General features: G+C 42.4%; 4 protein-coding genes across 5 annotated transcripts; 2 read left to right on the top strand and 2 right to left on the bottom strand.

Moving 5' to 3' along the window:
* Window positions 1-1,525: 1,525 nt before the first annotated feature.
* On the top strand, window positions 1,526-2,249 carry BCIN_11g01820 (hypothetical protein; the record flags this gene model as incomplete). The annotated part of the gene is made up of 2 exons (XM_024698310.1): window positions 1,526-1,907; window positions 1,954-2,249. 2 exons carry the CDS (start codon window positions 1,526-1,528, stop codon window positions 2,247-2,249), a joined length of 678 nt encoding a protein of 225 aa, XP_024551660.1.
* An 870-nt stretch (window positions 2,250-3,119) lies between these two features.
* BCIN_11g01810 (hypothetical protein) lies at window positions 3,120-4,170 on the bottom strand. Its single transcript, XM_001556605.2, has 2 exons — window positions 3,971-4,170; window positions 3,120-3,906 (listed from the first exon to the last, which is right to left on the bottom strand). Exons 1-2 carry the CDS (start codon window positions 4,134-4,136, stop codon window positions 3,206-3,208), a joined length of 867 nt encoding a protein of 288 aa, XP_001556655.1. The 5' UTR covers window positions 4,137-4,170; the 3' UTR covers window positions 3,120-3,205.
* Window positions 4,171-4,342: 172 nt separating this feature from the next.
* Window positions 4,343-5,794, bottom strand: BCIN_11g01800 (hypothetical protein). The gene is made up of 3 exons (XM_001556604.2): window positions 5,128-5,794; window positions 4,839-5,072; window positions 4,343-4,790 (listed from the first exon to the last, which is right to left on the bottom strand). Exons 1-3 carry the CDS (start codon window positions 5,668-5,670, stop codon window positions 4,632-4,634), a joined length of 936 nt encoding a protein of 311 aa, XP_001556654.1. The 5' UTR covers window positions 5,671-5,794; the 3' UTR covers window positions 4,343-4,631.
* Window positions 5,795-5,871: 77 nt separating this feature from the next.
* Window positions 5,872-7,476, top strand: BCIN_11g01790 (hypothetical protein). 2 transcript variants are annotated; one of them, XM_001556603.2, is made up of 2 exons: window positions 5,872-6,093; window positions 6,149-7,476. In XM_001556603.2, the coding sequence occupies exons 1-2, from the start codon at window positions 5,993-5,995 to the stop codon at window positions 6,942-6,944; spliced, it is 897 nt and encodes a 298-aa protein (XP_001556653.1). In that variant the 5' UTR covers window positions 5,872-5,992; the 3' UTR covers window positions 6,945-7,476. The 2 variants fall into 2 exon arrangements, with proteins under 2 accessions (XP_001556653.1, XP_024551659.1); XM_024695861.1 differs by having other exon boundaries at window positions 5,872-7,476.
* Window positions 7,477-12,415: the final 4,939 nt, after the last annotated feature.

Below are 12,415 nucleotides of genomic sequence, written 5' to 3'. Positions count from 1 at the left end.
CGCTTAGTAAGCGCACCGGCCGCGTTGTTCTCGTGTCGCCATCAAGTTGATGCATATGGATGGAAGTTGGTCATGCTATCAATTGCATCTATCCCAAGCCTTTGCAAATCCTAACGGTTACAATCTTGTGAATGAACAATACTTTTTATCTGAGATCAACAGGATTAAGGCACTGGATTTAAGAGGTTGTGACTTTTCCTGGTTTCGTGTTAGCAAAATCGGAACGACGACATTCCCTCGAGATGGTCTCAATAGAGTCAACCATATCAGCTGATTCTGGACGTCTCTGTTCTTTGAAGCTCATAAGGTCTCAAACAATGAGAAAGGCTAGTTTTTGGCAAGTGCCATTTGTTTACTCCAGTATCTTGATTTTCTCCCTAAGGGAATGTCTGCATTTGACCGTACTGGCGCAGGAAGTCAATATGCTGATTTTGATTTGTTAAAGTTACGGGTACAACTTGCTCTCTAGTTGTAAAGCAAATCCTCGAAAGTTGCTCTTTAGTCGCGTGCATTTTCCCTTGACTATTCACGATGGTTCATATTGCGGCAATACTGAAGTTGGGGTTATTATCCTAACTATGGACTACATCCGTGAAATGTTGTTCATAACACAGTGTAGCGCATTGGAGGTCTATTTTTGGACAAATGATATCGAGACTGTTGATTCTCATGGCGTAGTAGACCTCAGGTAAACATACTTGATGAATGAGGCAACTCTTGATTCTTGTAGCCGAATTGAGTGGAGGTGGTAGACAAAATCGTAAAAGTGACATGATAAAATGGTCATTAAGCGCTTGTCTATTTGATAGAAACTTCTAAAGAACAATTGTTCAGGTCGCGTCCGCATTGGAAAACCAAAAGACAATCAAGGGCATATCGAAAGGCCAGTAAGTCAAATTCAAATCCAGAGTATAACATTGGTTTTATTGGTTTACAGCCGTCGCCCCTCACTGGGCGACTAATACCATGCGGGCATCGTTGTAGCTGACGTGAGTTAGTCTTTCGTGCTTACCTCGTTCAGAAATGCACGTCTTCATCGATCGAATGATGTGAAACAATATGAAAATATGATCAACGGTTGGCTTGTATTGCTTCATAGCTAACAAACTGACGGCTAGGTATTCAGATCACGTAGGGATTTCTATGTGGAACATTGATATTCATTAAGCGCGCAAAACACTCCATACATCTACTGAAGTATCTGCAGATATATGTTGGAAACTTATAATGTCACTCCGTGCTAAGAATTCTAGATTAGAAAGCTCCCCCCTTCGTTTTTATCTCACGTCAAACAAAGCAGGACAACTTTTTCCTCCAGGTCATCCATTTTACCAAGACGAGACATCTTTCCGAACTCGAATAATCCATGGAGAGCGGTGAAATTCCCTTGGTTACTCTTATTGCCGACATTAGCTTAGTACAAGGATCGAAGGCCAAATCTATCTCCTACCAAAAATTCAATTGGCAGCCTCAAGACTCTAACCCGAGCTGTGTTGATTACCCTGATTCAGTTAAATTTGTTCCAATGCCCTCTTTATTTAATGAGCAACTAGCTATAATACCATCCGAAACCAGCACTAGGGCTTTATGTCTCATACTTCCTCCTATAAGGACTAGAGCATTGGATAGATCTGTTAAGACAGCGCCCCGCCGCTCAGGTCCCAAAATCAGAGCATCGGATAGGCTTCTTGAGTTAGCAACCCTCAGCTCAGATGTCCACACAACGACAAACGAACTTTTAGAAACCAGATACAACACCAATATCAAATTTGGTTTGAGTTCTTCAGTGTCTGGCACCATGGCTCCGGGAGCATCACAACTCGGTTTTGATTTTGGTCGCAGTCGGTCTACTAGGCCCAGACCTGACCTACGCTGGATAATTAATGACTCTGGGAATTTTAAAACTGGTCAGTATATCTGGAGAATGCTACTTCATGATTCTTACATATTTAGTGGTCGTATATCATCGCGTGTGGATGGGCGAGTATGACCCAATCATAAACTTGCGAGAAGAAGCCATTCAAAAAAGTACAGATACAGTTACACAGTCTCTTATCGCCAACTGGAACGATTTCACTGACCTGGACACTAAATTTATTGAATCAAGTCCAATAGACTGGTTGTTTCCCCTAATCCGAGACTTAAAAGCGTATTTTCTCTTTGAACTCGGAGAACTGAAATATAGGATTCAATATTGGCTTGGGGTTTCTTACGTTCTTATGGATATCTCGCAAATCGAACAAGCTTAAGTTCTGCGCTTTGCTTTGCCTTTTCCCAACCTTTGTTGTATTTTGGTGCCTCGAGGAGGACTCAAGTTGATGAATATAGAACATAGATCACTGTATTACTTGTCATGGAACTTGAACAAGGCCTATTTAGATGAATTTAAGAAACGATATCGTTCTCTGTATTCTCCTCCAAGGTGATCTCGTACATTCACATTCCAGTCCGACGGCAGGTTCTAATCAATAGTCGGAGGTATACTATTGCAGTCGAATCTTCACCCAAAAGCTACCAGATTAGCTAATACATATACAGTTTATTAGAAAACCGTTTGCAGAGGTCTGGAACGACTACTGGACCACTCGGTAGCTAGACCTTAATCGCTAAAGCTAAAGATGAATACCTGGATGGAAGGACGAGGAAAACTGTTTACTAATAAAGGGGTATCTTCAGAGGTCAATCAAGAACATTTGATGTTGAACTTTTCGAGTAATGGAACGTTTGGCGAGAATGGGACTTGAGGTCGCAGGGTCATACTAATAATATGGTTTTGTAGTAGTGCTTTAGTGTTGAATAGGATATCAATAGCTTTGTTTCATGATTTGTGTGCAGTCTCTTTCGTCAAATTTTACCGTGTCAAATGTGCAACGAAATTCTTTAGGGAATGATGCAAGAGCTTTTGTTTACATCCTCTGCTTTTAGTTGAGCTCTCACATAGAATATATATCTGACCACAAAGAAGAACGCGTAAGTTAATCTATGGATAGTTGCCGATGTGCGTGATTCCATTCGAAATTCTCAAAGCTATCAAGGAAAATATCAAATCGAAAACTCGTGGGAATTAATAGGAAGGTCTTTGAAATATTCGAAAAATGATGACCTAATTTTGAAAGGTGTGTTCACTCAAGCATTAACAAAAACGTAAACAACGCAACCATACCCCGGAGCAAAACAATCTGTTGTCTACAATATATAAATACACCTACATATTCCTCCCTCCAGTAACCATAATAACCTGCCCCGTCACATATCCAAACAACGGACTCGCGACCGCCAAGATACTCCTCGCCGCTTCCCCCGCCGTACCAGCTCTTCTCAACGGAATATCCAAATTCGCATCTTTCCCCTGACTCCCCTGACCCTTCGGTATCCCCAGCGCAATTTTCTCTCCATCCGGCGTCGTCACAAAAGCCCCTTCTTCCTTCGCGGCAGTCAATCTCGTCAATATATGTCCAAATGCTATACTATTGCATCTTACTCCAAACTTTGGACCCCATTCCTTCGCAATCACTTTCGTAAGCCCATTGATTCCCGATTTTGCAACCCCGTAATTGGCCTGTCCGGCATTGCCATGAACACCGGATGTAGAAGATATATTTACTATAGACCGGGGTTCGCCATCTGTGACGCGAAAATAGGGCGCGGCTTCGCGAATGAGTTTAAAAGGGGCGGTGTTGTGAAGAGCCAAGATATTTTCCCATTGTTTGTCGGTCATTTTGTGGATCACGCCATCCCATGTATATCCCGCATTGTTTACTATTATATGGATTTTTCCGTTGCCAAATTCTGCAGATTTCTTCACAAGTGTCTTGAGATATTCGGCATCAAGCATGTCGCCTGGCACGGCGATTGCGCGGCCGCTTTCTGTGGAATTGATTTCGTCGGCGACGGATTTGGCTTTGGCTAAGAGGGATATTGGGTCAGTATGGGTGGCATTGAGATGAATGGCGAATTCAGAGGTACCAACCGCTATCGATATCAGATATAATCACTTTGGCTCCTTCATTTGCGAAGAGTTTTGCAGTTTCCGCACCAATACCTTGGCCAGACCCGGTGATTATAGCTACTTGACCTGCAAGTAATCCCTTAGGATAATTGAGATGACCAGCAATTTGAGCAATACGAGACGCCATTTTACAGTTCTCTGATTGATTGGAAATTGGAGTCAGAGGTAGCAAGAAGGGTGGAATTCATTTGTATTTGTGAGATTTCCTAGGGTATGGATCAAGGCGGGGAACAACAGCTTCCCCGGATTTTTGATTGCCGGACCGAGGTATGCTACACATATGAATTTCTATTTTTGGACATTGAACTGTTTTGTCCTCACAAACGTTCGAAATGCCCGTCTTCAATTTCAACTACTTGATTATAATATCTTGATATCTTGCGTTGTATAATTCTCTAGTCCCATTCTACATAAATATCTGCTTCTATCAATGCGGCTAAATTCTTGGCCATATAAGGTATCGCGCTAAATCGTTTTCTGTACATGCCGAAGCTCTCATTCACACCCTTTGTCGCGTCTAAATCCCTACCACACGTTCAACTTGGAGAAGGGTTCATTGGACAGGTGAATGAAATAGTCCGTAACATCCAACACATAGACCTCGCAACCAATGTTTCGAGATTCAGCATTTCAGTCCAAGACCGTTGTGATAATAATCGAAACCTATAGTCAAGCCGTACAAATGTGAAGCAGCTGCCGCAAGAACGAGCATATGAAATATCTGATGAGAACTTCCCCAAATATCGTAAGAGCCTGGCGAGGTCCGTTCAGGCCATCGAGCCTAGTTGCCATCAGTTAATCATTCCCTCAAACACCTTTGGATACTTACCGCATATAATGAAGCACCAAGAATGTAGAAAAATCCTTCGAGTAACAACCATGTCAAGCCCGCTCGCTCACGCATTGCATGGAATCCATAAAGTTGTATCCCGTTTAGTATTGGAATAACGGCCCCGCAAAGCGCCAGAGCTACAAAAATACCAGCTCGATAAGGTCTCCAAGCAGGGGTTCTGAACCTTTCAAGCATGACTACAACTGCACATATACCTCCAAGTGCACCCGTCTAGATGTATCATGAGCCAATCGAAAATCGAATGCATCTTGTAGAAACGACTTACAATTGTAGAGTAAAATTCGAATAGATGTGGATGACAATATAAACCATAATAGATCCCAGGTATAACACTCCCAGTGATAAGAGAAACGATCCCCAAGTAATCTAACTTATTGCCAAACTTAGCAACAGTAGGAGAATGATTAGAGATGGTATGATAAGTCCCCGACATCCCAAGACATAATGCAGCTCCTGCAAAAAAGCAACTAAACGCTAGAACATCAGCGATTTCAGCGGATGCATATCTAGGCTTGATGATTGCATATAAGAGGAATCCCGAAAGTGTAAATACTACGGCTCCAACCAAGTGGGAATAGATATTGACTGATTCGTTGTGAATGTAACCCAGGGATGCGAAGGACTTTTGGAAAGATGCTGTTGCAGGTCGATAACCAGATTTGATGTAATGATTGTCTTGCTGCCATGAGGGAAGATCATCCCAAAGTACCGTAAGAGAGCTTTCGACTCTCCTTTCAATATTTTTGGCTGTTTCGAAAAGAAGTTCTGTAGTCGATGTCGTCGATGGTCTTCGTTGACGGGCCGACATCTTGATGTCAGGGAGGGAGCTTGTGCTTGCGATTACCTTGGAACGAAATTGGATCAATTCCTATAAGTAAATTCACAATTGAAGAAGCAAACAAGTAATCTGACAGAATAAATACATCGTTTCCATGAATGAATATGGGATGATAACTGCTGAAATTCTTATCAGATTCATCCAAAATAATGTTGGGAGTTCCTTCTTAAAGCAGCAATTGATGACGAGGGGCATTGAAGCGAAACCCGAGAGTGCTCATTTTCGTGCATGCATGTGAGATACAGACCTCACATCAAAGAAGCATCATTGTCGATATTTGCTCTCCACCTCGATGTCGACCAGAGGAGGGCGTAACCAATCATGGAGTCGGCTAAAGCCCGTCAAGCAGGATATTTTCGAGGAGATGGGCTTGAGATCCAAGGGAGATAGACAGTACGTCCTTGAGCCAATCTCATCTTCCGCCTTTATTTACTTACTGCCCCGCCAGGCTTCTTGACTACAAAACCCAGGAACGTTTCTACAACAAGATAGTCGAACGGTACTTGATATTTGCAGCCGATGCTCGCAGAGGAGACGAATTAAACCGAAAACTTACACGTCTAAATATTGCACAAGACAATGCGAATCGCGATGCAGCTCCAACAACACAAACAGTGCCAAACCCCGCAGACCTTATCGATGGCAAACCCGACACAAACGAACTCGACGCTATAACAATGGGAATGAGAAAGCTTCGGGAAGGAATCGTGGCATCGAAAAGAATAGATGATTTCTCCATCCAGGCATATATATTTTGCATACGCCTGTCAATATTGCTGAAACATTGGGAATCGTATCATCCAGCGATGCGCCATCTACTTCAAGTAATGCACCCAAAACATCCACTTTCAAGTACCGAACTTCAGGAATTTGCAGCATACCAAGTGCTAGATTTGGCTTGTAGGCAATCGGATCTGGCAAAGGCATACTCTATCAGACTCGCACTCGGGTTGCGAGACTCCAAAGTCGACGAAGTTTTGAAAGCGATTGCTCACGATAATTACTTTCTATTTTGGAAGGTAAAGAGGGAGGTTGATGGTTATAAGGCAAAGATCATGGAATTCGCGGGAGAGGAGATGAAGCTGCATGCTTTAAAGTCGATTGGGAAAACGTACCTCAGTATCGATCTAGATTCTTTGGAGCAACTTACCGATTCTAGTTGGAGCGTTTTGACTGAGGCATATAGCGTGGGATGGCAATTAGAAGGGACAAAGGTTGTAATTCGAAAACCAAAGCCGCGTTGAAAGTATATAAATCCCTATGATGCCATTACTTTCATTCGATTTCTGGAATACACGAGGTTATATGTTATAGGTATGTTGATTAGCAATGATCATCGTCGATAGGTCAACCTCTGACAATTCACATCAGGTCATAGAGTTGATCTTGTTCACGATCATGACTATTGATGATGTATGGTCATTATCAGCATGAACTTGAGATTCTAGAATCTCCGCGTGGTGTACGCAAGAGAGACCATACTGGATTTGAACACTGCCATTACCTTTTTGTGGTTGCAACACAGAAATCTAATCGGTACGACATGAACGTAATCGGGCGCCACAACAACATGCGTGTGTTCGTCAGTTATCCTTTAATCGTAGGCTACGAATCCACGATTCTGGTACGACGTGTATGTTGAATATATCGCGTTCTTATTTCATGAGATTTTATGAAGGAAACCTTTCGATCATCTCATCCGAAAGATGAAGGAAATTAACCTGAAGTATCACATCAACCTTGAGGGATCGATAAATACTTGCGAGAGGCTTATCACTACTAGATAATGAAATTTTGATATTGATTCTAAGAATGTCAAACCTTCAAAAGATAGTACTAAATCGTCGTTGAACATTGACAACATGAATTTATCCCATCATTAGTCGTTTAGCTGTCCTATTCCGACACTGTAGTCACAAAGCATCATCGTATGCTAATTTCAACGTCTAATCCACTCTAACTGGCTGAATGATTGCTCCATCTAAAGCTACCCTTGCTGGAGGGTTTGATGTCTAATATATTATATTTAATTGGCTGTTATGCAAATTAGCCACACTCGTGCAAAGGGCTGTGCTTCTAATCCGATTATCCGGAAGTTGACATCCTTTGGCGGGGTCTCCGCCGATCAATCAATTTTCTTTTTGTAAAATGCACATCCTTCGGCAAACACGGGTGTGATGAAGAGGCAAATGATCAACGCGCGCAACGCACGATGAAGGAGGGCTCGGAGGGAAGGAAATCAAGGGAAGTTGTGATCAGCAACTCGAAATTTCGGATTAATTGAAGTTAGATTTATACTTTCAAATTCCAAATATTGTGAATGCGACTATATTAGTTTCAAACGAGCCGCAGCCGGTGGGCCATGGGTCAACCCGTACAGTTGTCAAAGGCGCTTAAATCAAACAACTTGACACGTGCACACTAGAAGAATGAAAGCTTCCAAATGACCTAAAGCATGGGGTTTCGACATTCTTGGTAGTGGGCATGACATTTGTTGCATATCGGCAAGAATTAATAATTGAACTAGAAAACCAGCTTTCGGTCAAGAATCACAACGTTTGATTGGTGTTAACCCGACGGCATAGGAACGTGCAGCACCAAGCCACTTTTAAACGAATCCGAAAGAAGGGATCAGACGCCTCATGTACAAAATAAGCAAGAGCTAGCGAGAGATCTAGACTCGTCTAAATCATGAAATTCGTATTCCCCATTCGTCCAAGAAATCAGGCCACATTGGCAGATCATTGGAACCACGCTTTAATTGAAAACTCCCATTTTGGACAAATCTCAAGCCAGGCGAGCAAGAAAATACTAATGTTGCATATCTCATGAAGTGATCAACTATGATTTATTTCCTATTTGGATGGGAAAACTCTGGGGGTGCAATGTCTGTAGGCTTCGGGTGGAGATCGGCAGTGGAAAGACCCTTCGTCTCGAGAGAAGAAGGGAACACAAATTTGACATTGTTGCACATCTTACGGAAAGATCAACGATACTCATCTCTCTTTCTGGTTTATATTACTTCTTGGTATAAAGGGTGTTTACTAATCTAGAGCAACAAATTCCCATTTGTTGCATGTCTGAAATGTACGATCGTCTATCCTGAATTCCCTTTTAGGGAGAAAATTCTTACAGTCTCGCGACAGCCAGCTCCGAAATCAAATAATTGGAATGTTTGTTGCACGTCTGAAGTTGATCGCCACGGCATTTTCTTCAATCACTACTGTGAAGTATGAAAAAGATATTTCTCAAGCTTTTGTTGCAGGTCTGAAAAATCTTGATCATCTTCTAACATGGCCGGATTTGGTCAGTGTCCGAAATGAGTTTCCACAACACATCATTTTGTTGCCAACCTGATGGTTCGATATTCCTCAACCCTCTCCTCATTTAGATCTCCTCCGAAGAAGAAACATACTACGCAAATTTTTGTTGCACATCTGAAATCTTAAGATCGTCTTTTCCAATGTCCCAATCTAGATACACTCGGAGATTCATCGTCTAAAACAGAGGCCTATTTTTATTGCAATTTTGCAACGCTTTTTGGTCAAAGCCAACCAGGATTTGACTCCGAAGATTTCAATACTGAATTGTCTGAATATTGAGTACGAATCCTTTGTTGCACATCTAAAAAATCATGATCTTCTCCGTGTTGCCCAATCCAGTCAAGCTGCATACTTCAGCTTTGTATACTCCTTCCTTTGTTGCAAATCTGATCGCTTGATTTCTCCGGAGATTCTCTTTCTGCTACTACAGCTCGCCCTGGCCATACAATTAACACAATCGTTTGTTTCCTTATTTGCACAGCTCGCTTACAGCCATCAAATCATTGCTGCTTAAATCTCCACCCTTTGAACTTTGTTGCACGTCTAATCGCTTGATCTTCTCTATTCAATCCAATTCCGGGACGGGTCGCCTGTGCTCGGCTGCGACTGAAGTTTGTTGCAGATCTTCTGAAATCGATCGGCTGTGGAGATTACCCATTTTGATCACGGGCCTTCCGTGTTCCCATTCTGAGGAGGTCTAGGCCCGAAATTTAAGGTAACACTGCCATTTTGTTGCGTCTCTGAAAATCAATCATTTCCTATTCGAGTGTATGCGAGATTGATGAGTGAGATTGAGGGTGCATTTTTGTTGTGTTGTTGCACGTCTGAATTTTGATCATTACTCTTTTGGGAGTCGCAACACTTTGGGCGATAGGGTGGCTGATACCTTCGTACCCCTCAAACCTAACTTTACATCGGCACGCACAAACGGAGGTCCCTCTCCTTCTTTCATTGTATGAGTGGGTTCTAATTATAGCAGAATGATACATTATAAATGCCCATGCGGAATAAGAAGCCCTCAGAGTAGCACAAGGCATCTATCATCAAAGCATAGAGCGTCAACAACTGTACCTAGCTTTGAAGCAAAAGTTTGCATGGAAGTTGTGTACGATTGTTTTGCTCGATTCCATCATCCAAAGTGTCACTCGATACAAATATCTTCAGTATAACCTGTCTCCGGTCATCATACATATAGATGAGCAACCTGCAGCGTGTTTATACCTATGGCTACCTGTTCACGCCATATTTTCGGACTCGCTGGGGTGTAGATAAGACGGACTAGTTGTAGTCGAATCGAATGTTTTCATGTATTTATTGGTCGTTTTACGGAGTTTTGCTTGTGTCAGTATCAGCGGTGGTCTACATGAACGGTATTTTCTTGTCTAGGTATCTGATCGGGATATCGCAAATGAGTATTGTTGGCGGAAAAGGATTAATTTCTTTCATTCCCTGAGAATGCTTGTGATTGAGAAACTAGTCTCATTCGAAGTGCATCACTTCTGCATATGGTCTTGGAGCTAGGGGTAGGAAAATGCGACATGAATTCGAAGCCAATTCGTTAGAGGATATGAGAGACTCCAGGATGTAGTCTCCTCGAGTAATGTAGCCCAGGAGAATGTCGTGAACGGGATGGACCGCATGACTGATTGTTTTGTTCACCCGGGAGACTGCTGCCAATTGTGAAAAAGGAGAAATTAAAAAGAAGTGAGGGGAGTTTTGTCAAACGGAGGTGAGATGTCTTTCTTGGTATAGTAGTAAGAACACGGTTTCACTGCGCTAGAAGAACATTCTCCGAGCGCGCCATGGCGGACACGAGAGCGGGATGAATACGAACAAAGAAACCAATTCTGAGGGCTAATCCATTACCTGTCAGACAAAATTGGGTCTTCCTGAACTGCTAGATTCTACTTGTACTAAATCAATAATATTTGTGGCAAGCAAAATACGGATATGTTGCGGTGGACGGGGGCACTTGTGTGTTGGGATGGAGATCCGGGAGCAGGAGCGGGAACGGGGACGGGGACACAATCACCAGTGACTATCAATAGGTGTAGCGCTTTTTTGAAACTTCGCGTCTGGGTGGTTCGAGTGAGATGTCAAGGCACCGTCGTGTTACAGAATCAAACAAATTGGCGAAGAGAATATATTAGACAAGTGGGCAGCGCGTCCCATTCTAAATTCTGTAAGACAATAGAAATGTGACTTTGAACACAGACACACACAAAGGTACAAGACAAAAAATAGTCCGATATCTGTCTTTTGCAAATGTTAGACATGCCATAACGCCTCCTGTCGGACAACGTGGTATCCCCCCCCCCCCCAACCCCTTTACTTCGTTTCGCCAATCAAGACGATATACAGTATACCCTAGGTAAAAACAAGGAAAAGAAACGTAAGACAAGGAATTGGTTAGAAATCCTCGTGTAATAAATCGCAAGCAAAGCAATCAAGACGCCACCTGAGATACGTGAGTCGATAATTATCTTAACTGAACTCGTGTATGGATGTATTGCCAACCTACCGATATCTCTCAAGGAATCACGACGACTTCTGGACAATATACGAGGATGGAGACTCGGCGACTAATTTATATTTGGATACTGAAATTTCATTATCATTCTCATGCTGCACGTTCTCTTTGAAATTCACTTCACATTATTAGTGTATGTGCATCTTGGAGCGAGGTTCGAATTAGCCGCTAATATAAGCTCACCTATTCTCTTTGTCTCTTCGTCAGAAAATTCCAACGTGTTTTCAATCGCGTCAAATCTCCAATTTACCGCCTGATTAACTTCTTCTCACATCTTTACAGTAATAGTTTCCTCCTTGAGATTATCTACAAAGTTTCCCTTTAACTCTAACAGCACTTCTTCCACTTTATCAATGGAGCAACGTATTTCGGGGAAACGATTGATGGATGATTTCATGGCTCTCAATCTCATGGTCTAATGTACGGTGTTTTAATACTTTCGCCGAATCTCACCATTTGTTCTCGACCCTCGGTGCGGTCAAGTGAGAACATGGAATTATCTCTCGCATTTCACGATCGCATCTGAATCTTCACATAAAGCTTTATCGAGTTCGTAAAGAGCTTGAAGTATGTTCCTTATAAATATATTAAAGCGTTAGGATGTAAGACAAAGAAATTGCTAAGATTAAGTTCAGATAACTATTGAAAAAACCCACGCAGCGTGCTTGATATCGGAGAACATGGTGCATCGCCTGTAATTTTCTGCCACGATGCAAATGGCAATGCGCCCTCGCTACTCAGTCTGATACATATCAGGGTCCTTTGAACTCTTATTCGAATTGAACCGCTCGAGTAGGGCTTTCTGTGCTGATCTCTTCTGCCTTTTGGAATTGCGTTTAAGTTGTTCACCTCGAATTTCGAG

The sequence above is a fragment of the Botrytis cinerea genome, chromosome 11 (assembly GCF_000143535.2).
Source record: "Botrytis cinerea B05.10 chromosome 11, complete sequence".
NCBI lineage: Eukaryota > Fungi > Ascomycota > Leotiomycetes > Helotiales > Sclerotiniaceae > Botrytis > Botrytis cinerea.
This window is presented reverse-complemented; position numbering and strand designations above follow the sequence as displayed.

Excerpts from the sequence above, each read along its gene's own strand:
- BCIN_11g01810 (XM_001556605.2), bottom strand. The coding sequence starts at position 4,136 with ATGGCGTCTCGTATTGCTCAAATTGCTGGTCATCTCAATTATCCTAAG. Across the intron at positions 3,907-3,970 it reads TATATCTGATATCGATAGCG|CCAAAGCCAAATCCGTCGCC; the intron begins GTTGGTACCTCT and ends TATCCCTCTTAG.
- BCIN_11g01800 (XM_001556604.2), bottom strand. The coding sequence starts at position 5,670 with ATGTCGGCCCGTCAACGAAGACCATCGACGACATCGACTACAGAACTT. Across the intron at positions 5,073-5,127 it reads TCGAATTTTACTCTACAATT|ACGGGTGCACTTGGAGGTAT; the intron begins GTAAGTCGTTTC and ends TGATACATCTAG. Across the intron at positions 4,791-4,838 it reads TTGGTGCTTCATTATATGCG|GCTCGATGGCCTGAACGGAC; the intron begins GTAAGTATCCAA and ends GATGGCAACTAG.
- BCIN_11g01790 (XM_001556603.2), top strand. The coding sequence starts at position 5,993 with ATGTCGACCAGAGGAGGGCGTAACCAATCATGGAGTCGGCTAAAGCCC. Across the intron at positions 6,094-6,148 it reads AGATCCAAGGGAGATAGACA|GCTTCTTGACTACAAAACCC; the intron begins GTACGTCCTTGA and ends CTGCCCCGCCAG.